Source organism: Nicotiana tabacum, chromosome 17, assembly GCF_000715075.1.
Source record: "Nicotiana tabacum cultivar K326 chromosome 17, ASM71507v2, whole genome shotgun sequence".
NCBI lineage: Eukaryota > Viridiplantae > Streptophyta > Magnoliopsida > Solanales > Solanaceae > Nicotiana > Nicotiana tabacum.
In genome coordinates this window covers 106,382,104-106,407,420 of record NC_134096.1, presented here as the reverse complement: position 1 = coordinate 106,407,420, position 25,317 = coordinate 106,382,104, and the positions used below count along the sequence as shown (strand labels likewise).

Genomic DNA, 25,317 nt, shown 5'->3' with positions numbered 1-25,317 from the left:
ATAAACTATAAGTAATATGCTATAACAAGTTAAAATACAATATTGAACTAGCTACAATCTTTATTCAGCAAAATGCATCTTATTCAACAACAAAAAAGGTGGTAATATATTAAAAGACTTTAAATTAGCTACCATCAAATAACTCTAATTACAATGATCCTTCTCATACTTGCATAATCAACAAGAAGATTCATAGGTAGTAAAAGAATAGTAGTAGGCAATTAATTAAATTAAAACAGAATACAGCATGCAGAGAAAAATAAGTGAATAATAGGTTAATTTTCTTTTCCTTCTTATCCCTTGTTTCATTTACAACAAAGAAAAAAAATATGTACTGTACTTTAATTATAAGTTTAGAGGAAATGAAGGAATGGGAAGAGATAGTGTTGAGACTCTTGAATCCAGTAAGAATTGAGCTGTGTGCATGAGGTGTTGCTGTTGTTAATAAGAAACCATAATAAATCTGTTTCACCATACCCCTATAGTGGAAATTTATACATCAATATGAGCTGCCAATTTTCCAACTTCTCTCTCTCTCCCCCTTCTCTCTCAACAATAACATTAACACCTCCACAAGCCATTAATGCTATTTCACCCTCTCTATACGCTCTGCATTAACTCCTTCTACTGTATCATCTTCTTCACCTGTTCCCTTCCCTTTTTTTTTCCTTCTCCAAATCCTCTTTCATTCTTAAATTCCCTTCACAAGAAAAGTTGTTCTTTCTTGTCCATGAAAACAAAATCACAAGTTTTCAGCTTCCAAAAAGTGGTTTAATACTTTGTCCTGAAAATCAGATCTAAACCTTTGGGGTTTATTTGCTTCTCTTCTTGCTTTTGTCCGAGGCTCATCGCACGGACAGTAAGTTAAATTCCATCATTCTCTATTTTTTTTCCTTCTCTTGCATTTTTCAAAGCTTTACTTGTTTCAGAAAACCACTATATATATCTTTAGTATAACTAGTATAGGTTTTACTTGTTGTTTTTGCTTTGACTTCTAATCCTTCTCCGTTATACCATTACAGAAAGAGTGATTTATGAGTGTTGTCGGAGTACTCTACAGAGATATTCGTTGACGTTATAACATAAGTTTTGCCTAAGTTAAAAATAAAGGAAGAAATATAGGCAGGTGTCCGTGTTCACACCTTATCAACTGTCTTTTGTTCTTATACTACTATAATTTTCCCGTTTCATTCTTTTGGCACTGTAGAAAATAACTTCTTTTCTTTGTCACGTCAAGACAGAGAAAATAATAGTATAGAATAAAAGTGAAGTCTTTGTTTGTTTGACATCCCAAAACCGAGGTCATTTCTTCCCCTTAAATCTTTGTAGCCAGTCAAAACAAAAAAAAACTAAGTTATCTACGCATAGAGACAAGAAAGTAGTAGAGTGAGAGAGAGAGAGAGGTTGTTTTAGGGTTTGAAGGGCTATGCTATATCATATGGTGAGTGTAAAAATTCTGCCGCAAGATGTCTTTTGAATTTTTTTGAGAAGCTCAATTCTAGAAAAGTAAGTCGTTTGAACTACCTCTTTTGGCTATCTACCTCTTTATTTTCTGCTTTTACGTGTATGCGTTTCTCTTCACTTTCCTTTGATCCTTCTTTTTCCACTCTTGAGATCTGTTTTGGATCTTGAGCTAGGAAAGGTATAATTCTTAATAACAAAAATCAATAAATTTCTGTTCTTAAACTCCGTGAACCGGCAAATAAAGAAAACCTAGAACAAGAATATAAGTCTAAGTCTTGACATATCGTTTTTACAGAATGAGCATGGTGAAGGGGAACGAAAATAAAAACCAATTAAAGGACTTAGTCTTGGCTTCTTCTTACTTTATCTAGTAAGATATGGCAAGTTTTTCATTTTGCAATGATACGTACATGGTTTTGTTTGAAAAAAACTTAAATTATTTCTTCCTTTTGAATCTTGAGCTTTTTGCCTTTTGTCCACACTTCCGTATAATCTAGCATGTGTGTGGTTTGTTCACAGAGATGGGCTTTTCTTCTTCTTTTGCAGATGAAATTTTTTTAGCTTTAAGAGAAAGGATTAAGTCAAGATGTTTAATGGAAACATGTTTGATAGCCACCATCATTTGCTAGATATGTCCGCCCATAATAAAACACCAGAAAATGAGATGGACTTTATTCGAGATGAAGAATTCGAGAGCAAGTCAGGTACTGATATCATGGAAGCTCCTAATTCAGGTGATGATCAAGATCCAAATCAGCGTCCAAATAAGAAGAAGCGTTACCACCGCCATACTCAGCATCAAATTCAAGAAATGGAATCGTAAGCGTATACTTATCATAGTACACTTTGTGTATATAACTTAAATTCATATAGAATTCGTAAGTACTAATTGCAAAGCAAATGAATAGACCCTTATATACAACTAACCTTGGTCAGTGTTTTGTCAGTTTTTTCAAAGAATGCCCTCACCCTGACGATAAACAAAGAAAAGAATTGGGAAAACGACTCGCGTTGGAGCCTTTGCAAGTGAAGTTTTGGTTCCAAAACAAGCGCACTCAAATGAAGGTGAGCCTCCCTTTTCTTTTTTTGGAAGGAGGGTTTTGTCACTTTTCTTAATATCTAGTATATATCATTAAGCTTTGGATACCTGCATCGAATGTAAATGCTAGAGAAATATTTAAACATTTAGGAATCCATTAAAAAGATTAATGAATTAGCTGCAAATTAAGGTATTTTGGTGTTAACTACTGCAGGCACAACATGAACGATCTGAGAACACACAATTGAGGAATGAAAATGAGAAGCTACGAGCTGAGAACATAAGATATAAAGAAGCACTCAGCAATGCAGCATGCCCAAATTGTGGAGGGCCTGCAGCCATAGGCGAGATGTCCTTTGATGAGCAGCACTTGAGGATTGAAAATGCTCGTCTTAGAGAAGAGGTAATCATATGCACATCTTGTCTTATGTTTGCTTGTAGCGAGCGTAAAATTATTTTACTTGATATTTTATAAAACGTTTCAAGTTTCTAATTTTACTTATTATGTATTATTACACTATAAGTGTTGAATTTCATGAGTATCTATTTTAAAAGCTATGTTGTAAAACGTTATTTGCCTCATATTTCAGTTTTCTAATGCAACTTATTATAGACTACCTACTATATATGTATTGAATTGCGTGACCATTTATTTAAAAGCTTAACATGCTTTCTAACGTGCTCTCTCATCTTTTTCAATAGACAAAAAAAAATTGATAATCGTCTCACCTCACAATTAAATTTTCTTAGTGCAATTTTTAGTGACTATATAAAAATTATGCTTCGGCGGAAGTGTAAAAGTTAAATTTGTATTTATCCTACAGATTGACAGGATATCTGGAATTGCTGCGAAATATGTTGGAGGGAAACCACTGCTTAATTTTCCTCAAATTCCTCCTCCCGAAGCATCTTGTTCTCTAGATCTTGGTTTTAGGCCTCAATCAAGCCTACTTGGAGAAATGTACAGTGCTGGTGACCTTCTTAGAACTGCAATATCAGGCCTTACAGATTCTGAGAAGCCCATTGTTATTGAACTTGCTGTTGCTGCAATGGAGGAACTTATTAGAATGGCTCAATCTGGAGAACCCTTATGGTTGCCAAGCCCAAACATCAATTCTACTGAGATTTTAAGTGAGGAGGAATATGTCAGAAATTTCCCTCGAGGGATTGGTCCAAAACCATTGGCACTAAAATCTGAAGCCTCACGAGAATCAGCTGTAGTTATTATGAACCATATTAATTTAGTTGAAATTTTGATGGATGTGGTAGGAATTATTTTTATGGTGGTTTTGTTTATTCTTCATTGTTGTTTTTTCATTACTGATTTTTCTGTTTTGTTAATTTGTTCTTGTATTGATTTCAGAACCAATGGACCAATGTTTTTGCTGGCCTAGTATCAAAAGCAATGACCCTTGAAGTATTGTCAACTGGCGTAGCAGGAAATTACAATGGAGCTTTGCAAGTGGTATTGTTTGAATCTAATTATGACACCTAATTTTTTCTTCAACCCAAATTCCCTATTCAGGATCATGAGCATGTTCTTTTATTGTATAATATAATGTCTAGATATGCTACTATTATTATTATTTGAAAATGTGAAGTTAGTACTGCAAATTCTTTCATTCTTTATGAAATGGATGGAATATATTTTAATGGATATATCTGTTGTTACGTTTTAATTTTTAGATGACAGCCGAGTTCCAGGTTCCTTCTCCACTTGTTCCAACTCGCGAGAACTATTTTGTGAGATATTGTAAGCAACATGCTGATGGGACTTGGGCAGTGGTTGATGTTTCCCTTGACAATTTACGCCCTACTTCAGTGTCGCGCTGCAGAAGAAGGCCATCCGGTTGTTTAATTCAAGAATTGCCAAATGGTTATTCCAAGGTAACACCATTTTTGAAAGTTTAAACTATTATCTGATAATGTAAGAAAACTCTCTATTATGTACTTAACACTTTGTTATTCTCTACAGGTTACGTGGGTTGAACACGTTGAAGTGGATGAAAAAGCTGTCCACAGCATCTACAAACCTCTAGTCAATTCAGGCCTTGCATTTGGAGCAAAACGCTGGGTGGCAACATTAGATAGACAATGTGAACGGCTTGCAAGTGCAATGGCTAATAACATCCCAACAGGAGATGTTGGAAGTAATACAAATAAATCTGTTAATTTAGTTTTCTTCCTTATTCTAATGGTAAATTCATTGTGAATCACTACTAATGTTTTCTAATAATATGCAGTCATCACAAGTCCAGCTGGACGAAAAAGCATGTTAAAATTGGCTGAGAGAATGGTGATGAGTTTTTGTGCTGGTGTTGGTGCCTCGACAACTCACACGTGGACAACATTGTCTGGAAGTGGTGCCGATGATGTTAGAGTCATGACTAGGAAGAGTATAGATGATCCAGGGAGACCTCCTGGTATAGTCCTGAGTGCTGCAACATCTTTTTGGCTTCCAGTTTCTCCTAAGAGAGTTTTTGATTTTCTCCGCGACGAAAACTCTAGAAGTGAGGTAATCTTTAAGTCAAATTTTACATATTGTGTCACTAAATTTAAATGGTAATAGGGCTACTTAACTTTTATTGAACTTGTACCGATGTCATGTGATATATTACACCATTATCACATTGGTGATTAATGATACTCCATCACATCATTGCATATGAATTTTCTTTTCTTGGTTGATTTGGCCGAATTCATCAAAAGTTATTAATGTCCATGTAATTTAGATCAATTTCATGTCATCTGACCATCCGCTAAATATGTACAGTGGGATATTCTTTCAAATGGAGGGCTTGTTCAAGAAATGGCACATATTGCAAATGGTCGTGATCCTGGAAACTGTGTATCTCTACTCCGTGTTAATGTATGGTCTTCTTATTTATCTACCTCATTATATTCACTTGTGTTCACTTAAAAAATTAAAGCAAGCTTCTCTGCTTCTGTAGAGTGGAAACTCAAACCAGAGTAATATGTTGATACTCCAAGAGAGCTCCACTGATTCAACAGGCTCTTATGTTATTTATGCACCAGTCGATATTGTTGCCATGAATGTGGTGTTAAGTGGTGGTGACCCTGACTATGTTGCTCTCCTACCATCTGGTTTTGCTATCCTTCCAGACGGATCGACAAATCATAGTGGAGATAATCCAGAGGTTATTGGTAATGGTGGTGGATCTTTGTTAACTGTTGCATTTCAGATATTGGTTGATTCAGTCCCTACTGCAAAACTTTCCCTTGGATCAGTGGCAACTGTTAATAGTCTCATAAAGTGCACTGTTGAAAGGATTAAAACAGCTGTAACGTGTGAAAATGCTTGATCGAAATTTAAGGTTAGACTTCTTTATACGCGTTTTCAATTGGAATATTCAGTGATAGTGTTTTTTAACTTACTAAAGCAATTATAATGTTACCAAATTAGGATTACTATACACATCGATCTGTTATTGTATATGTACCTCTTAACCTGATGGTGAAATTGTACAGTGTCAGTGCATACAAGTTAAACACTTATTATGAATTTATAGTCTAAAATTTTGAACTTATCGTAGTGTTTTTGTGATCAGTGGCAGACCTAGAAGAGATTTTAAAGGAGTTAAAAGAAAGTTGCTGCATTTGTGAGACAAAGGGAAGGAGTCGAGAACGCACCTCAAGGAAATCCTTGCAATGTGGTGAGATTGTTGTTTGGTTAAAATTAGATAAGCAGTAGGCATTTCACCACCCTGCAAGGGTTTGTAGGTTCGGGTATTGACTTCACCAGTAATGAACTTTTGATATGTAAACCAAGGGCCTTATTACTTATCAGCATATAGTATAAACTAGCAACAAAGCTTTACTTAATTTGAACTTTTTGCTTTAACAGTTGGTATATTTCTTTGTGTTTTTGAAAGAAGTTCAGTTTTACTTCTGAGAGTTTATGTTTGCTAACAAATTCTTGCATTCGTTTTTCACAACTTGTTGCGATTGAAATATTTTGCTTTGAAATATATGGAATCACTTTCCTGCTGAGAGGTTATATTGAAGTTCACAGTCCTATCTGTTGAATGAAAATTGTAAAATGATTCTTAAAGAAGCCTCGAGTGTGATTCAAGTATGGTTTACAACTTTAAAAACTTTTTTTCTTTAATTATACGAGTTAATTAAGTTTAATGATGATAAGAAAAGGACAAAATGGGAACATGAGGACGCAAGTAGAAGAGAACAGGAGAAAAAACAACCTGTTTTTCATATTAGGTTTGATAAAGAAAGTCATACTTTGTTTAATACAGCATACAGTATATGTTATCTCATTCATTTCATAACATAATTGTAGCATATCGAAAAAAGAAAAGTGAACACTAGTTACGCTTTTTCCCTTGAATGTACATGTAAGGATCCTGTAGAAATCAAGTAGTCGAACACTAGTTACCCAAACACTGCAATCTCTTCCGCTTCAACAGTGTCCAGATCTGGCAATGTAATAACAACAACTGCTATGTTTATTCCCAAATAATAGTATTAATTGTTGCGGAAGCCAAATGTATATAGTGTGAATGAGTCACAACTACTATACCAAAAATTATGACAATTACTAAATAATAAACAAGACAATAAGACAACAATAAAAGAACACCAGAATTTACGAGGTTCGGCTAATTTTGCCTACTTCCTCGGACACAATCAATATTTTATTCCACTCTAAAATTACAAGTGAAATAATACTAAAGAGAGAAGATACAAATGCCTTAAGAAGATAAAAAAGGCAAATGAGAGGTGTGCTTAAATCCTAAACATTAGGCCTCCTTTTATTAGGGTGAAATTCCCATTCAAAATTGTCAGCCACCGATGTGGGACTTTTGACAATTTCAACAAATCTCCACCTTGGCAAAATTCCACATCTTCAATTTTCTCTCAATAACAAATTTTGGTTGTGTCTTCATCTTCAATCTTTAGTGTTCAACAATGTTGATCAAATCCAAACAATGCTGAAACTTGACCGCAGTTACCACTTTTGTGAGCATATCAGTAGGGTTCTCCGTAGTATGAATTTTCTTCACCGTGACTCCACCTTCTTCTATGATTTCTCGTACGAAATGATACCGAACATCAATGTACTTCGTCCTTGCATGATAAACTTGGTTCTTCGCTAATTGAATAGCACTTTGACTATCACAAAAAATTGTAATATTTTTTTGTTCAATACCAAGCTCCTTTAGCAACCCCTGAAGCCAAATTGCCTCCTTCACAGCCTCTGTAATAGCCATATACTCTGCCTCTGTTGTAGACAAAGCAACTGTTGACTGCAAAGTAGACTTCCAACTAACTGGTGCCTTTGCAAAAGTAAACACATAACCAGTAGTTGATCTTCGTTTGTCCAGATCACCCGCAAAATCTGAGTCACAATATCCAACTACAGACCGATTGCCTTCCTGCTCAAAAACTAACCCAACATCTACAGTACTATGAATATACTGTAGAATCTATTTCACAGCTTGTCAATGCTCCTTTTCTGGATTATGCATATATCTGCTAATAACTCCAACGGCTTGTAAAATGTCAGGTCTCGTACAAACCATTGCATACATCAAGCTACCAACAGCATTTGCGTATGGTACCCTTGACATATACTCCTGTTCAGTTTCATCCTTTGGCGACATAGTAGTACTTAGCTTAAAATGGGGAGCAAGTAGCGTACTAACTGGCTTAGTCTTCTTATCTATGCCAAAACGCTGTAGTACTCTCTTCAAATATTCTTTCTGAGATAAACAGAGTTTCTTTGAACGTCTATCTCTTATTATCTCCATGCCAAGAATTTTCTTTGCCTCACCGAGATCCTTCATCTCGAACTCCTCCTTCAGTTGAATCTTCAACTTATCAATTTCTTCTGAATTATCAACATATCATCAACATATAGGAGAAGATATACAAAGGAACCATCATTAAGTTTGCGCAAATATACACAATGATCGTATTTGCTTCTCTTGTACCCTTGCCGCAACATAAACTTGTCAAATCGCTTGTACCATTGTCTAGAAGATTGTTTCAATCCGTACAACGATTTTTCAAGTTTGCATACCATATTTTCTTTTCCAGCAACTTTGAATCCTTCTGGCTGATTCATGTACATTTCCTCCTCCAAGTTTCTATGTAAAAACGCAGTTTTTACATCCATCTGAACTAGTTCCAAATCCAACTGTGCTACCAAAGCGAACATAATTCTAATGGAGGAATGTTTTACAACTGGAGAAAATACTTCATTGTAATCAATTCCCTCCTTCTGAGCATATCCTTTGGCCACCAATCTTGCTTTGTAGCGAACATCTTCTTGGTTAGGAAATTCTTCTTTCTTTGCAAATATCCATTTGCACCCAATTGTTTTCTTTCCCTTCGGGAGATTGGCCAATTTTCATGTATGATTCTGATGAAGGGACTGCATTTCTTCATTCATGGCAATCCTCCACTTATCTTATTCTGAACTTTGGATTGCGTCTTTAAAAGTGGTAAGAACACCATCAGCTACAATTGAGATTGCACAAGCAACCGTCTCTATGAGACGAACAGGTTTCGTTATTGTCCTTTTTGGCCTGATGGTTGCTATTGATTCAAGTTGTTGTTGAGGTTCCTGAGTTGGAATCTCCCTCTCTACTAGCTCTTCTTCCAGAGGGTAATCTTCATGAGTTTCCTCCTCTGCTTCTTGTGTAGGAAAAATAAATTTTCCCTCAAACTCCACCTGCTTTGATGCACCACCAGTTTGTTTGACATCTTCAACTGTCACCTTATCTGTTATGGCAGATTCATCAAAGGTAACATCTCTGCTGAATATAATATTCCTTGTCTCTGGACACCATAAGCGGTATCCTTTGACTCCAGAAGTAATCCCCATAAATATAGCCTTCTTTGCTCTCGGATCCAATTTTGACTCTTTCACATGATAGTATGCAATTGAGCCAAACACGTGCAAAGAGTCATAATCTACAGTAGGTTTTCCATACCATTTTTCAAATGGTGTCTTGCCATCAATAGCAGCAGATGGTAGACGATTAATGAGGTGGCATGCATATGTAATTGCCTCAGCCCAAAATTCTTTGCCCAAGCCAGCATTGGACAACATACACCGTACCTTCTCCAGTAAAGTCCGGTTCATACGTTCTGCCACTCCATTCTGTTGTGGTGTATGTCTGACAGTGAAGTGTCGGACGATGCCATCATTTTCACAGACCTTATTGAAATGATCATTTTTGTATTCATCTCCATTGTCTGTGCGAATACACTTGATCCTCCTGCCTGTTTGATTCTCCACCATCATCTTCCATTTGAGAAAAATTCCCAACACTTCATCTTTTCTCTTCATTGTATACACCCACACTCTTCGGGAAAAATCATCAACAAAGGTTACAAAATAGCGCTTCCCACCCAATGAAGGTGTTTTGGAAGGACCCCAAACATCAGAGTGTACATAATCCAAAATGCTTTTAGTATTATGGATCGCTGTACAAATTTAACCCTTGTCTGTTTCCCTTTGACACAATGCTTGCAAAACTCCAAGTTGCAAGTCTTTACGCCTTTTAACAATCCTTGATTAGATAGAGCTTTCAAGGATTTCCCTCCAGCATATCTCAAGCGCATGTGCCATAGCCTGGTTGCTTCTGCCTCTTTGTCATCACTAGATGTCACTGTTGCTGTCCCAATAACTGTACTACCACGATAGCGGTACATGTTATTGTTCTTCCGATTGGCCTTCATTACCACTAGTGCACCGGAGCATATTCTCATCACTCTATTTTCTGCAATGATTTTGAACCCTTTTGATTCTAGGGCTCCCACACATATGAGATTCTTCTTCAAACCCGGTACATATCGAACATCTGTTAATGTTCCGATCATTCCATCATGGCTCCTTAATCTTATTGAACCAATGCCATATGAGGTAAGAGGGTTGTTATCCGCTGTGTGGATGACTCCATATTCTCCTTCTTGAAAATTCACGAACCAGTCCTTGTTGGGACACATATGATAGTTACAAGCCGAGTCCATCAACCATATGTCTGATGATGTTGATAACTCTGTTGTAACTAATGAGAAGTCTGAATCATCACAATCAGCTACATTTGAATCCATAATGGCCTTTCCATTGTTATTTCTGGCCTTATTCTTCAACTTCGGACAGTCTTTCTTCCAGTGCCCCTTTTCTCGACAAAAGGCACATTCATCTTTGCTGGGTCTAGATCTCGACTTGGATCTTCCCTTCTTAGTCCTCGTTTGATTTTGAGGACGACCCCTCACAATTAGTGCTTCTCCTTCTCCGCCCTTCTGTTTTTCTCCCTTTCTTTGTTCATAGCTGTACAGAGCCAAACAAACTTCTCTGAGAGAAATTACGTCATTTCCATGGAGTAGAGTAGTTTCAAGGTGCTCGTACTCATTAGGAAGTGACCCCAACAACATCAAGGCCAAGTCACCATCATCAAAAGTTGCATCCATATTTTGCAAATCTGTGACCAACTTATTGAAACTGGTGATATGTTCATTCATTGTGGTACCAGGAACATAGGTAAAGCGAAACAGTCTCTTCTTCATGTACAATTTATTTTGACTATTTTTCTTCAAAAATTTATCCTCCAGTGCTTTCCATAATTTACTTGCAGAAGTTCCTTTGTGTATAGATATTTCTGCTCTCTAGCAAGGTAGGATCGAATGGTACCGCAAGCAACATGATTGATAATTTTCCAATCTTCTTCTCCAATAATATCTGGCTTCTTTTCTTCAATGGCAAGATCTAGCCCTTGTTGAAAAAGAACATCTAGAACCTCGCCTTGCCACATCCCAAAATGTCCTGACCCGTCAAAAAATTTTACCGCAAATTTCGCATTTGACACAATTCTTGTCATAAGCGAAGATGCCAACGATGACGTATTATTGACACTTGATGTAGATTCTTCTTGTTTATTGTCTCCCATTTTGACACAAATATTATTTAGTAGCTGACGACACAAATCAAGATTATTTCCTTTCTAGTGTGGAAGATCAGACTAAGCTGCAACCACAGAGCATACTCAGACAGAACCTTGACTCAGTTACCAAGATAGATCCTTTCTGATGTGGAAGATCAGACTATGCTGCAACCACAGAGCATACTTAGACAGTACCTTGGCTCTAATACCAATTGTTGCGGAAGCCAAATGTATATAGTGTGAATGAGTCACAACTACTATACCAAAAATTATGACAATTACTAAATAATAAACAAGACAATAAGACAACAATAAAAGAACACCAAAATTTACGAGGTTCGGCTAATTTTGCCTACTTCCTCGGACACAATCAATATTTTATTCCACTCCAAAATTACAAGTGAAATAATACTAAAGAGAGAAGATACAAATGCCTTAAGAAGATAAAATAAGGCAAATAAGAGGTGTGCTTAAATTCTAAACATTAGACCTTCATTTATAGGGTGAAATTCCCATTCAAAATTGTCATCCACCGATACGGGACTTTTGACAATTTCAACATTAATGGCATATGCTAAATCATCTCCGTTCTTGCTCCATATCATGAGGTGATTACTCTTTTTAAGAATATGGCATTGAAAAGTGGAAGGCCTACTAAGGTGAATAAAGCAGTGCATATTTGAAAGGTTCTTTCATTTCTTGACTCAAATTTGAAACTTCTAATTAAGAGCGAAGGAATATTCATTCTACCATATAGATAATACAAATTTTCACATTTTACTAGTTACTACTCTAGACGACCTGCACGCCCGGTTCAGTTCCAAAATCCTTCACCCTGGCTATTCCTATCCTTTGTAACCAGGCACATTAACTCCATACCTAAATAAAATGTAAATAAACACTGACTATTCGTGAATATAGTAAGATTTCCACATTACATAAAGCAGAGCCTGCCAAAACATATGGACCATTTCAACTTGGTATTAAACATTGTACTATTTCTGCTTGGTAGTAAAATGTGGTTCTGCATAACATTGTACATTTCATTACATAACATAAGCAGAGTCTTTAATTTGATGCCAACCATTTCAGCTTGGTAGTAAGTAATGCTCCACAAACATTGCACTCTTCGTACTTATAGTAAAGATTTGATAATGACATGAGCAGCTAGCAGAGCACTTTATGCGATACATGGGCCATTCCAGATAATCGAGTACAGTCGTGGTTCATGTTTTAATTATGATTGTCTGGATGCATGTCATGGATGTAAGTATAACCCAACAGCTAGTTGCAGAAGATGATAATGAAGACGATTAAAAGTAAATACTGTTACATTAAATTTATATGATATCTTCTCTTTTTTAGCCAGTACTAATATCGTTCTATATTTGGAGATTGTTTTAACTTTAAAAAATTTTAATTTTGACATGCATGCTCATAGTAATAGAAAAGTCATGGCATATTTAAGACTAAACCACAAGTTCTAAGAATATGTCTCAGAAGTATTTCATTCATATTCAGTCTAAACACTGCTATACAAAATGAAGCTCAGTAGCGTATAATTTGAAAGTGGATGGTTGTTAAGCATCAGCTATTAAATTTGAGGATCTATAGAAACTAAGGGTCCACCAAACTTATATAGAGAATCAAGTTCTCTATTAGTTCCCACATAACACACTCATACAGCTATAAGTAAGTAGCACAATAGAGTTTTACGTAGAAGACTCCCAGCTCACAGGATTAAAAACCATGACCTACCCTTGTAGGATTTCAACTTCACTACTACACAAACATCAGATTACAAATTATTGTAACCTAGGAATTAACCTCTTAATCCCTCACTAACTTGTAGTAACTCTATTACAAACCCCTTTGTAATAACTCTATTACAAAGCTTACAACTCGACTAACTCTAGCCAAGACACAAACTCATAGTTTATGATTTTACAAAGGTTTCCTATAACATGCTTCTAACTAACCTAAGTAGGAATTACAAGTAAATCACTTTGACAAAGATGCTACACAACTTAGGACATATGATGACTCAATGCAGGAAACTGGTCGTTCGTTATGTTGCTCTTTGTTCTTGACGCCTTTGATGTCACTTGCAGGTTGGCAATGCACTTGAGAGAGAGCTTGATCCATTCGAAGTGTGCAAGTGTGATGTTTTGCCTTTGCTTCATGTTAATATTATATAAGTGACATCACTTGAATAATGCAAGCATGTTTGGTACAAAGGCATTCCCTATAAAGTGACTGCTCCATTGTTTGCATTGTTGCGTGTGTGTAGAGGTACAGTTGCAGTCACTTTACAGTTGTGGAGAGTTGACTGGTACTGTCAGCACGGGAACTGATGTCGATATGTTCCCTCTATTATTTCTTGGACTCTGGAGCATTGTCCCAGACTTGAGACTTATTGATCTTTGAGCACTCAAAGGATGTGGAACAGGTTCCCCATCTGGTTCTTAACATTAAGTTTGCCATATCATCAAAACATAGCAGGACACAAAAATGTAAGGCCTCGTAAAAATTTTCCTAAAAACCAGGGTTCTGTGATGCCGGGGCAGGCGTAGAGGTTAATAATAGTTCGGACTTTTTGGATTAAACAGTGCGGTGGGGAGTTAAAGAAAAATATCTGGCAGAAATAGGTATTTCTGCGGCCCATTCTGCGGCTGCATAATCACTCTGCGGACCACAGAATGGTCGCAGAGTGAGACAGTTTTTCTGGGTCATTTTGATGCCATTTTTGCGGCCCATTATGCGATCGCATAACCATTTCGCAGTCCGCACTCTTGTCGCACAATCAGCCTTGGAGTTTTGCGGAGGGAGGTTCTGCGGCGCATTTTGCGATCGCAGAACAGGTCTGCGGGCCGCATAGTGACTGCAGACCCAATCAGTTTCTTTCCAGTTTTGGCACTCAATTTGTGCGGCCGATATGCGGACCGCATATCCATTCTACGGTCGTATATGCGACCACAAATCCTATCTCGGAGCTTCATTTTTGGATTTTTAAACCCGACCCTTCTTCGTTAAAACATTTGCCATAGCCCATTTTAAACACATTTCTGATATTTTTAGAGTGAGAGAGAGTTCTTATAGTGGGGGAGTAACCTTCAACCTATTATCCATCAATCCTTTCTCAATCATTGAGGATTAACAAAGGAAGTTTTCATCCTAAAGGTAAGAATCTATATCCTAACTCTCAATTTTGAAAATTTATAAAATGGGATAATTAGAGAGACAATTATTGGGTGTGGGGGTTATTGTCTTGCATGCATATATTCTTGAAGTATGTGGGAAGGTTGTGAGATAAAAATGGTAGAGAATGGATTGGGGAATGATGGAATCTTCTACAAAAGGGCCTTAAAACATTGATGCACACCTAGTGTTTGATAATATGCTCAAATGGCCTAGAATCATGACCATTTTCCTAATTTTGGTCCAACTTGTTATATTTCTAAAATAGATCGAAGTGCTAAGAATTCTGGAACGTTTTAGAGTTTAAAGGAAGCTCAATTGAGGTATGTTGGCTAAATCCCCTTCTTCTTAGAATCGAATCCCACGGTATTCATGTAATTGGTGTAAGTCCTTGGCCATTATAGAATTGGCTATTCCTAATGTGTCTGTGTTGAAAGATGCATGTTCAATATTTATTCTAAATGTTTCATCATGTCATCTTTCCATTTGAGGATGTATTCAAAATATGGAATATGTGTTAGAAATGTTAAGACTTCATGTCAAGATCGAATAAAGGTTGTTATGCCAAATTGTATGAAAAGCCTCTATGTGCCTAAGATTCCCAAATTGCTCATATGTGAATTTAATATCTTGAATGGAAAGCCTTATTGTTATTGATAATGATAATGATATTTGAATATGGAAAAGGGAACTCGAATTATGCAATATGGCCAAGTGCCAAGAATGACTTTACAATGGTGGCTATTAGTGCCAATGAATCGAAAGGATATGAAAGAAATATGATGTGAGATGATTGACTGAAAAAGGTAATGTCTTGGGTGAGACGGACTAGCCGATCGGGCCGTGATCGGACGCCATGCCGCACACATGGTGGTGACTGTGCTGAAAATAATAATTGAAATTGCGGTTATGGTTGATGTCTCAAATGAGACGACCTAGCCGATCGGGTCATGATTGGACTCTGTGTAAGAATACGGTGGTATTGTGATTTATTGTATATCGGCACTAAGGATCACACAACCTAATAACATGGAAATTGACTTGAAAACTTATGTGATCCTTAACTTGATGTTTTAGTATTATTTGAATCTCTTATTGAATTCTTGATTGTTTCCCCTTGTATTATTATTCATTCTATTGAGATGGTGTTTAGTTTTACATACTAGTACTATTCGACAGTACTAACACCCTTTTTGTCGGGGGGCGCTGCATCTTTAAATGGATGCAGGTGGTTACATAGCAGGCAGCGTTGATCAGCGATAGTGGCACCTCCTCTTCCCAGCAAACTTTGGGAGCCTCACTTCATCCCGGGGTCACGTATTGTATCTTTTGCTCATATTATTATCACGTCTCAAGGTATAGCCAGGGCCTTGTTATCGGCACTATCATAGACTCTTTTGCATCTTTTAGAGGTTTCGTAGATACTCTGTGGGATGTATATGGGTGTTGGGAAGGTTAAACAAGTTATGTTGTGTTTGATCACTTGTTCCACTCAAACTATAAGAATGTGTGTATTTTGAGACTTAGAAGTGAAGTAACTAATGAAACGATTTAGTATTGTATGTATGAACTCCCTACTGTCTAATTAATGGAATCATGTCTTTTTTTCTTGATCATGGGTGAGTTTTGTAGAAAGTATCTAACAGGCTTGCTCGACCGGGTTCACTCGGTTGAGCATCGGTCGCGCTTCCCGAGGTTGGGGCGTGACACATAACTTATCAATTTTCCCCCTTTTATGATAACAAACTTGTAATTGAAATTTCCCCTGAGACTGTGTTGTTCCCCCTCTTGTTCCCCCTCAATTAATAAATTCCCCCTGAACCTGTGCATGTTCCCCCTCAATTACTTTTTTCCCTTTTGGCATCATAAGAAGATTAGGCACAAGCAATAAGCAAAAAGAAGTCTAACCTGGTTAACTCATGCCACATGTGTGCACACAATCATGACTAAAAACATAGCAGAAGAACAAGATATGCACAGCAAAAGGACGAGAAATTCATTAATTTTGGATTTAAACAGGGAGCAGTTCCATTATTACATAATCACCACAAAATAAAAACAAAAAAAAAGGTACCAATCATCAAACATAACCAAACAGAGGAAATAGAAACAACTTGAACTTGAACTTGACACTGTGAAGGGAATGACTCTAGGGAGCACTGGAAGGGGGAGGCAGAGAGGAAGAGACAAGAGTTCTAAGGAGGATATCCATTCGAGCATTTGCAGACCCTTGCTCATTGAGCAACCTCTCCTTCAGGTCCTCGATCTATTTCTTGAGATCAACATTTTCTTTGGTCAGGTGAGCAACCGCTGCGCTTTGTGAGCTACTGGAACCAGGTGCCTCCTGGGCCTGACTGAGCTGACCCTCAATGATAACATTCCTTGCCTTCAACTTCCTTATCTCTTCATTAGAAATATTTTGAGCTTCAATCAGTTTAGAGATGGTGGAATTGCTACCAACCCCTCATTTCTTATCGATGCACTCACACTCTTCCAAGGTGGTTTTGGAAAAAACTCTACTTGCGAGTACCCATGGTGGCCTTTCCCGGGGGAACTTTGAAGAACTCAAAATCTTTGGTGAGAAGAAACCCATAGGGCAGCCCATGATTACCATCCTTGAAATTTGTTACCTTTTTCATGTGCTCAATCATGATTCCCCATAGATTTATAGTGGAGTATGCATCCAGTGCTTCCATGAGGAACAAGTTTGCTCGTGATGTAATAGAACGCCTATCTGCACGAGGGAGCAACACCTTGTTCACCATTTCGAATAGCAGTTGGTACATTGGAAGGAAGGCCTTCTTGTGCACCCGTTCCCCCTGCTGGACTGCATCATCCTTCAGAATGGCATTTCTGAAGTTTGAAGAGCAAGTCCCTTCAATTGAGGATATACCATAAATGGGCATTCCCAAGATGGTTCCCAACACAACCTCATCAATCACAAAGTCAGCCCCATTTACCTTCAAGCAGATGTTATCATCCTCAACAGTGAACAGATCGGCATAGAAACTACGTACCTCGGCCTCATACACTTTGGGACTCTCATGTGTGAACAGATGGGTCCACTGTTGAAATTTACAAATTTCAACTAGTTGTCGCATTCCCATTATGTCAAGAATATCAAGGGCAAAGGTTCTTCCCCAAAGCACCTTCTGTTTCCTCATATTTTCCCTTCTAACATCCTTGGTCACACTGACCTTGGCCTTTTTCAAGGAACCAGGTCCCTCACTTGCACTAGCCTTCCTCTTCATCGATTTCTTTACATTTTTTCCTTTCTCAGCAGGTTTCTCAGACACAGATCTCTCAGACTCGTTCTTACCAGACCTCTCAACCACTTTTTCTCCAGACTCATCCACTTCAACATTACAAACTTCCATCACTTTCACAGATGACTCTGTTCCAGAATTTTGAACCGCAAGTTTCTTGGAGGATTTAGGGATTAAGGGACTGGGTTCCTTATCCACCTCGTCATCAATGTCCACAACAAGAGTTGTAGGCACCATCTCTTCATGTACTAACTTTCCACCCTTTACCAACCTCCTTCTCTTCTTTTCTTTCTTACTTTTCTTCAGAGCTAACTCAAGAGCCTCCTTCTGTTGCAGCCTAGTAGTAGGTATTTTAGGAGTGGGTGTTTTAGGAGTTGTCCTGCTACTCTTAGCACTAATAAAGCTTGCAATAGCCACATTATCATAGTCTTCTTCACTACCGTCATTCTCCTCCTCAGACAGAGATCTCATCTCGGGAGCAACAATGGTCAATGGCTCAGCATAGAAATGAGGAGAGGGAGCGGGATCCGCACTGACCTGGGGTTCTTTTCATGAACAGGGGATTTCATCCCAAGTAGGAGCAGAGGGCTCCTCTTGGGCGGAAGGATCAGGTCACTCGAGTGGTTCCCCAGTAATACTTTCAGGTGCCAAATTTTCGATAGGCACCAGTTCCCTACCCTCTTCCTGTAGACTATCACCTCCCCTCAGAGACCCATGAGTATCAGACACACCTTCATCCAAACACCCCTCAGTGGCTATGGATAACATATTTTCTATGGCCTCTTGTTCTTGCAACCCCAAAGTAAACTCAGAAGACATAGGAGGAGCATTACCTGTAGAATCTGCGACATTCAAATCAGGGCCTGGGGTAGTCATTGCTGAGGCATCACTATTACCACCCACGCCGTGTTGTATCTTAGAACTTTCTTCCACTGGCAGACTAGAAATTTCTTGATTTTCTTCTCCCTCAACTGAATCTTCTTCGACCATTTTTTTCGGCGAGGCAGAAGGAGAGGTCGCAGCCACAAATTTCTTTGGAGTCGAGGTTTTGTGACTCCGATAAGAACCAGTACTAGATTGGTTTAGAGAAGAGACAGTGGGTGGTTGTGACTCTAGCTTAGGGGTTGGACTGGGTGGCGTAAGGGTCGTAGGCTCTATCACTGGTGCTTCAACAGATGAAGATGCAGTGGGGACGATGATTGGAACTGTTTTAGCTTCGATATTTTCATACATGGTGGAGTGTAGTGAGAGTTGATGGAAAAAGAAAGTGTTTGGTTGTTGAAGAAAAAGGGAAATTTTGTCTTGTGATGTGAGCAGTCATGAAATTGACCGTGTGTGAATTTATTTAGAAAAGATGAGGGGCCGGTTAGGAACGGGTATCAATTTTTGGGTAGATGGGTCATTTTATAATGGGTAGGATGCTTGGGTTCAAACAAAAAGAGACTAACATTTTAATGATGTGGCACCATTTTAACCGTTAAAAAGTTATGAATGAGAGTACAGAGGAACTACTAACCTGTGTTAAGTGAACCAGGTTCCCTGACAGATTTTGTAAATGTGAACTTCATCCTTTGACCAAAGTGCGATACCATTAGCTACTCGTTTGCTCTGTAATCGTCATGCGTGTCTACCTGCAACAGTATAGAGATGAGTTAAACCTTGTCAGAAATTACTTTTTAGTAATTTTTACCTGTACATTTCTTTTATAGCCAATCATCGAGGGACCAGGTCCTTAACTTGATTTTATCAACCCTAGTGCAAGATGATTCTTTTCAAAGTGCTCTCTACTCAGTGCTTTGGTGAAGATGTCTACAATTTGATCTTTTGTGTGCAGAACTTCATGCAGATAACCTCTTTTTCAACATTGTCTCTGAGAAAATGATATCGCACATCGATGTTCTTTGTTCTCTTATGCTGAACTGGGTTCTTTACCATGTTAAGAGCACTGGTGTTGTCACATAACGGCACACAATCAGAAAATACACCAAAATCTTCTAGTTGGTGCTTGATCCACAGCAGTTGAGCACAGCAAGAGGCAGCCTCCACATATTCAGCTTCTGCAGTTGAGAGAGCCACTGAGTTTTATTTTCTTGTATCCCATGAAATGAGACACGATCCCAAAAAGTGTGCCTTGCCCGACGTGCTTTTCCTATCCACCAGATAACCAGCATAATCAGCGTCAGCATACTCGATCAAGTCGAAGTTGTCTCCTGAGGGGTAGTAGAGAACAAGGTCCTGCGTTCCCTTTAGATATCTCAGGATTCTCTTTACAGCCTTTAGATAAGATTCAGATTTGATTGAAACCTGGCATATAGTCCAACACTGAATACGATATTTTCTCTTCTTGCTGTGAGATACAAGAGTGACCCAATGATACCTCTGTACATGGTCTCGTTCACAGGGGAACCAGGTTCATCCATGTCCAGTCGAGTGGTAGTGGCAATTGGAGTGTCAATGACTTTTGAGCTTTCCATTTCAAATCTCTACAGAAGCTCTTTGATGTACTTCTGTTGACCTATCATTGTGCCTTTAGGAGTTTGCTTGACTTGCAGGCCTAAGAAGAAATTCAATTCCCCCATCATGCTCATTTCAAACTCACTTCCCATGAGCTATGCAAACTCCTCACACAGAGAATCATTTGTTGCACCAAAGATGATGTCGTCAATATAAACTTGCACAATGAACAGGTTTCTCCCCGGTTTCTTCAGAAATAAGGTGTTGTCAATTTTTCCTCTTGTAAAACCATTTTCTAGGAGAAATTTGGACAACCTTTCATACCATGCGCGAGGAGCCTGCTTCATCCCATATAAGGCCTTGCCTATTTTGAAAACATGCTCAGGATGCTCATGACATTCGAAGCCAGGAGGTTGCTTGACGAAGACTTCTTCTTTTAGAAAGCCATTCAGAAATGCACTTTTGACATCCATTTGGAACAATTTGAATTTCATATGAGATGCGAATGCAATAAGGATTCTGATGACCTCCATTCGAGCAACTGGGGCAAAATTTTCATCATAGTCAATCCCTTCTTCTTGATTGTACCCTTGAACTACCAGCCTTACTTTGTTCCTTTTTATATTCCCAAACTTATCAAGTTTGTTTCTGAATACCCACCTGGTTCCTATAATAGTTCTGTCAGCAGGGCGAGGAACCAGGTTCCATACATTGTTCCTCTCAAATTGATGGAGTATATCTTGCATAGCAGTAATCCATTCAGTATCTTTTAATGCTTTCTTGATATTTTTGGGCTCAACCTGAGAGAGAAAGGCTGAGAAGGCAAGTGAGTTTCTCGACTTCGATCTAGTTTAAATCCCTGAGTCGAGAGGAGTGATCACATTTTGAAGAGGGTGTGAGCTTTTGTGCTTCCAGTTAGGCACTTGATACCCATTGTGAGAGAGTCCAGGTACTTCTGAATGTGACCCATGGTTGATATGAGTCCAGCTTCTCAGCTCAGTATCTGGGGTTCCTTGCACAGTATCAGCAACTTTGTTTTCAGCTTCAGTTGTTGTGATCGAGGAACCAGGTTCCTCTACATCAGCTGGAGATACTGCTACATCATCATCATTTGATTCCTTGACGTAGCTCATCATGTCAGCCTTTCCATTTGCCATATCAATGACTTCACCAGGGACTGTTGACTGCTCTCTGTCTTCATCAATCTTATCATGTGAATCTTTCCCACGTAGGTGGTATGATTCATCAAAGATCACATGTATGCTTTCCTCGACACATTGAGTTCTTTTGTTGTAGACTTTGTATGATTTGCTTTGTGATGAATAGCCCAGAAAGATTCCTTCATCACTTTTGGCATCAAATATTTTAAGAGCTTCCTTACCATTGTTGAGGACAAAATATTTGCAGCCAAATGTTCTCAAATGTGTTAGCTTGGGTTTCCTTCTGTTCAGCAGTTCATACGGAATCTTGCTCAAGAGGGACCTGATCATGCACCTGTTCACCAAATAGCATGCAGTGTTAACTGCTTCTGCCTAGAAGTTTTTAGCAATGCCACTGTCATTCAGCATTGTCCTCGCCATGTCTTCAAGAGTCCTATTTTTTCTCTCCACAACACCATTTTGTTGAGGTGTTCTTGGAGCTGAGAAATTATGACTTATGCCATTTTTAACACAGAATTCATCGAATTTTGCATTATCGAATTCTGTGTCATGATCATATCTTATACACGCAATATTGTGGCTCACCTTCACTTGGATCTTCTTCACGAAGGCAACAAACACTGGAAAAGTTTCATCCTTGGTTTTGAGGAACAAGGTCCAAGTGAATCTAGAGTAGTCATCCACTATAACAAAAATGTACTTCTTTCACTACTAAAATATCAGGTTTTAGCGACAGACAAATTTTGTAGCTAAACAGAAAAATCCGTCGCTAATCTTATTTAGCGACAGATTAGTAACAGATTATCAAGAAATTCGTCTAGCTACGCGCGTTTTAGCGACAGATTAGCGACGATGTTCGTAGCTAATTCTAGTTTTTTTGTAGTGTTTCCTCCTCTACTTGGCACCCTCATAGGTCCACACAGATCCATATATAGGAGATCGAGTGGCCTTCAGGTACTAACATCCTTTTTGGGCTTGAAAGAAGACTTGACTTGCTTTTCTTTTACACATGCATCACAGACCTTATGGTTTTTGAGATTGACATCGGCAGGCCACGAACCAAGTCCTTCCTGACCAGTTTGTTCAGCAACGTAAAGCTTGCATGACCCAATCTTTTGTGTCATAGTTCAGCATCATTATCAACATCACTCAGGCAACTGAGATCCCCACTTTGCAGGGACTCAAAATCAGCAACATAAATGTTCTTGTATCTTTTTTCCATCAGGACCACTTCACCAGTCACAAGGTTTGTAACTGTGCAGACTTTTGACACAAATTCCACTTTATTTCCTTTGTCGCAAATTTTGGAAACACTCAGTAGGCTATATTTCAAGCCGTTCACATAGTACACATTTTCAATTGAGTGAGTGAGTGACTTTCCAATTCTTCCTACTCCCAGAATGTATCCCTTTTTTCCATTGCCAAAGGACACACTCCCTCCTTGCAGGGCTTTGAGTGAAAGGAAATCATCGATGTTTCCAGTCATGTGCTTAGAACAGCCACTATCCATGTACCATTTTTGGCTGCTTCCTTTCATTGCTCCCTGCACAAGAGAACCAAGGATTAGACTTAGGAACCCAAACAAGTTTGGGTCCCTTGTAGTGAGGAAAGGGTCGAATTAAACTTCTTTTTGTCGAGGCAGGAAATATACATTTTTTAACAGAGGGACCAGGTTCCTAAGCAGTAGTTACTTTTTCAACAAACACTTTGTTTTTCTGTTGGGACTGAATTCTAGCCTTACAGTTTTCTTTAAAGTGACTAGTGTTTCTACAGTGAGTGCAAAGACAGTATCAGGGACAGTAACATACTTGCTATGTGGATTGTAGGGAGTCTTTTTCCTTTGGAACCTGACTCCCTGCATGTTTCCACCATTGCTTGTATACATGGCAGCAATTGTATCAGAGAACCAGGTCCACTTTAGAGATTTTTCGAGGTCATTTTTAGCTCTGCCTAGATCTTCTTGAAGCTGTCTGTTTCTTTCAAGTTCAGCACACAAACTAGATTTCATAGATTGTAGTTCATTTTCAAGCTTAATGTGTATCTCACTTGCAACTTCCTTCCCCTTTCGGACAGTCTCAGAACTGTTTCCCCTTTTTAATTTCTCTGTTGTTTCATTTAGGTCCATGATGATTACTAACAAGTCATCTCTCTCATTCTCTATGTTTTCAACCTTTTTCATCAGAACACTTTTTTCTTTCACTAGATTCTCAATGGTTTCTTTTAGGTCGGCCACTATAACTACCAAACCATCTCTCTCATTTTCTACCTCTCCTAACTCTATAGTTAAGGCATTTTTATCATTTATAAGATTGTGATAAGCGTCAATTAAAATATTTCCCAAGGATATGAGCTCTTTCTGAGAGTAAGACTTTAGATTTCTCTGAACGTCTAGAAAGTTTACCTCATCATCATCATTATCGTCATCATCGTCAGATTTTGCCATCAAAGCAAAAATGGAATCATAATCAGCTCCTTCACTTTTTACTGCCATCATAGAGGTGTCACCTTGTGCATCATCTTCTCCAGATTCTCTAGAAGAGTCTCCCCATGCAGCAGGAGCTTGTTTCACGACATTATCAACGGCTTCTTTTCTTTTAAATCGTTTGTCAGGAACCGGGTTCCTCTTGGTTGCTTTATCTATGTTGTGCTTGTACTGGTCTTGCTTGAGGAGAGGGCAATCCTTGATGAAATGTACTGGCTTCCCACACTTATGACATAAGTAATATCCCCTTGGCTTGCTAGAGCTTCCCTTCTTTGGAATACCTCCAATTCTGCGGACCATATTCTGAAATCTCTTTGTCAAGTAAGCCATATCAGCACCCTCATCACTTGATTCATTGTTGTCTATCTTGAGGACTAGGTTCTTCTCCCTTTTGGGCTCTCTTCTCTCATGATCCTTTTTCTTCTTCATTTCATAAGTTTTCAAATTACCAATGAGTTCATCAATGGTTAGCTTTTGTAGATCATTTTCCCCCATGATAGCATTTACTTTTCTTTCCCAGGAACTAGGTAATACACTGAGTGTTTTCCTGTCAAGTTTGTTTCTTGGAATGATTTCTCCTAGGGAATGGAGCTCATTGATGATAGAGGTGAAGCGAGTATGTATGTCCTGAATGGACTCATCGTCCTTCATCTTGAAGAGTTCATACTCAGTGGTTAGCATATCAATCTTGGACTGCTTGACTTGAGTTGTCCCTTCGTGTGCTGTTTGGAGAGCTTCCCAAATCTCCTTGGCAGATTGACACGCCAAAATCCTATTGTATTCATCTTTCCCAATGCCACAAATGAGGATTTTCTTTGCTCGAAAGTTCTTCTCTATAGACTTGCGGTCAGCATCGCTGTATTCCTTCCTAGACTTGGGAACTGTCACTGCTGGTTCTCCAATAGTTTTCATAGGAATGAAGGGATCATCGCAGATAACATCCCAGAGCTCTGAATCTTCAGCCATGATAAAATCATGCATCCTTGTCTTCCATCATCCATAGTATTGGCCATTGAAATCCACAAGACTCTATTAGGCCTGCTCATAACTTGTGAGACCTACGTGAACCTAATGCTCTGATACCATGTTGTCACGACCCAATTTCACCTATAGGTCGTGATGGCACCCAACACTACAGCTAGGCAAGCCACCTTAATAAATTAAGCATATATTGACAAAATTTAAAACCAAGAAAAATAATAAGACACCAAATTTTACCAATGTATGTGTGCCAAGACCTGGTGTCACAAGTGTATGAGCACCTAGTAGATTATACAAAAAAAAACCTTCAAATACTGTTTGAAATAAAAATAGACAGAATAAA

At 38.4% G+C, this 25,317-nt stretch overlaps 2 protein-coding genes across 4 annotated transcripts; one reads left to right on the top strand and one right to left on the bottom strand.

Annotated features, from left to right (window-relative positions):
* Positions 1-494: 494 nt before the first annotated feature.
* On the top strand, positions 495-6,437 carry LOC107766155 (homeobox-leucine zipper protein MERISTEM L1). 3 transcript variants are annotated; one of them, XM_016584899.2, is made up of 12 exons: positions 495-859; positions 2,011-2,283; positions 2,412-2,529; positions 2,718-2,906; positions 3,328-3,768; positions 3,867-3,968; positions 4,190-4,390; positions 4,479-4,653; positions 4,747-5,018; positions 5,277-5,372; positions 5,455-5,838; positions 6,073-6,437. In XM_016584899.2, the coding sequence occupies exons 2-11, from the start codon at positions 2,051-2,053 to the stop codon at positions 5,824-5,826; spliced, it is 2,199 nt and encodes a 732-aa protein (XP_016440385.1). In that variant the 5' UTR covers positions 495-859; positions 2,011-2,050; the 3' UTR covers positions 5,827-5,838; positions 6,073-6,437. The 3 variants fall into 3 exon arrangements, with proteins under 3 accessions (XP_016440385.1, XP_075090895.1, XP_075090896.1); XM_075234794.1 differs by lacking the exon at positions 495-859 and adding an exon at positions 896-1,506; XM_075234795.1 differs by lacking the exon at positions 495-859 and adding an exon at positions 1,765-1,834.
* Positions 6,438-22,631: 16,194 nt separating this feature from the next.
* LOC107804639 (uncharacterized) lies at positions 22,632-24,959 on the bottom strand. The gene is made up of 4 exons (XM_075235779.1): positions 24,443-24,959; positions 23,253-24,355; positions 23,026-23,054; positions 22,632-22,833 (listed from the first exon to the last, which is right to left on the bottom strand). The coding sequence occupies exons 1-4, from the start codon at positions 24,957-24,959 to the stop codon at positions 22,632-22,634; spliced, it is 1,851 nt and encodes a 616-aa protein (XP_075091880.1).
* Between the last annotated feature and the right edge of the window lie 358 nt (positions 24,960-25,317).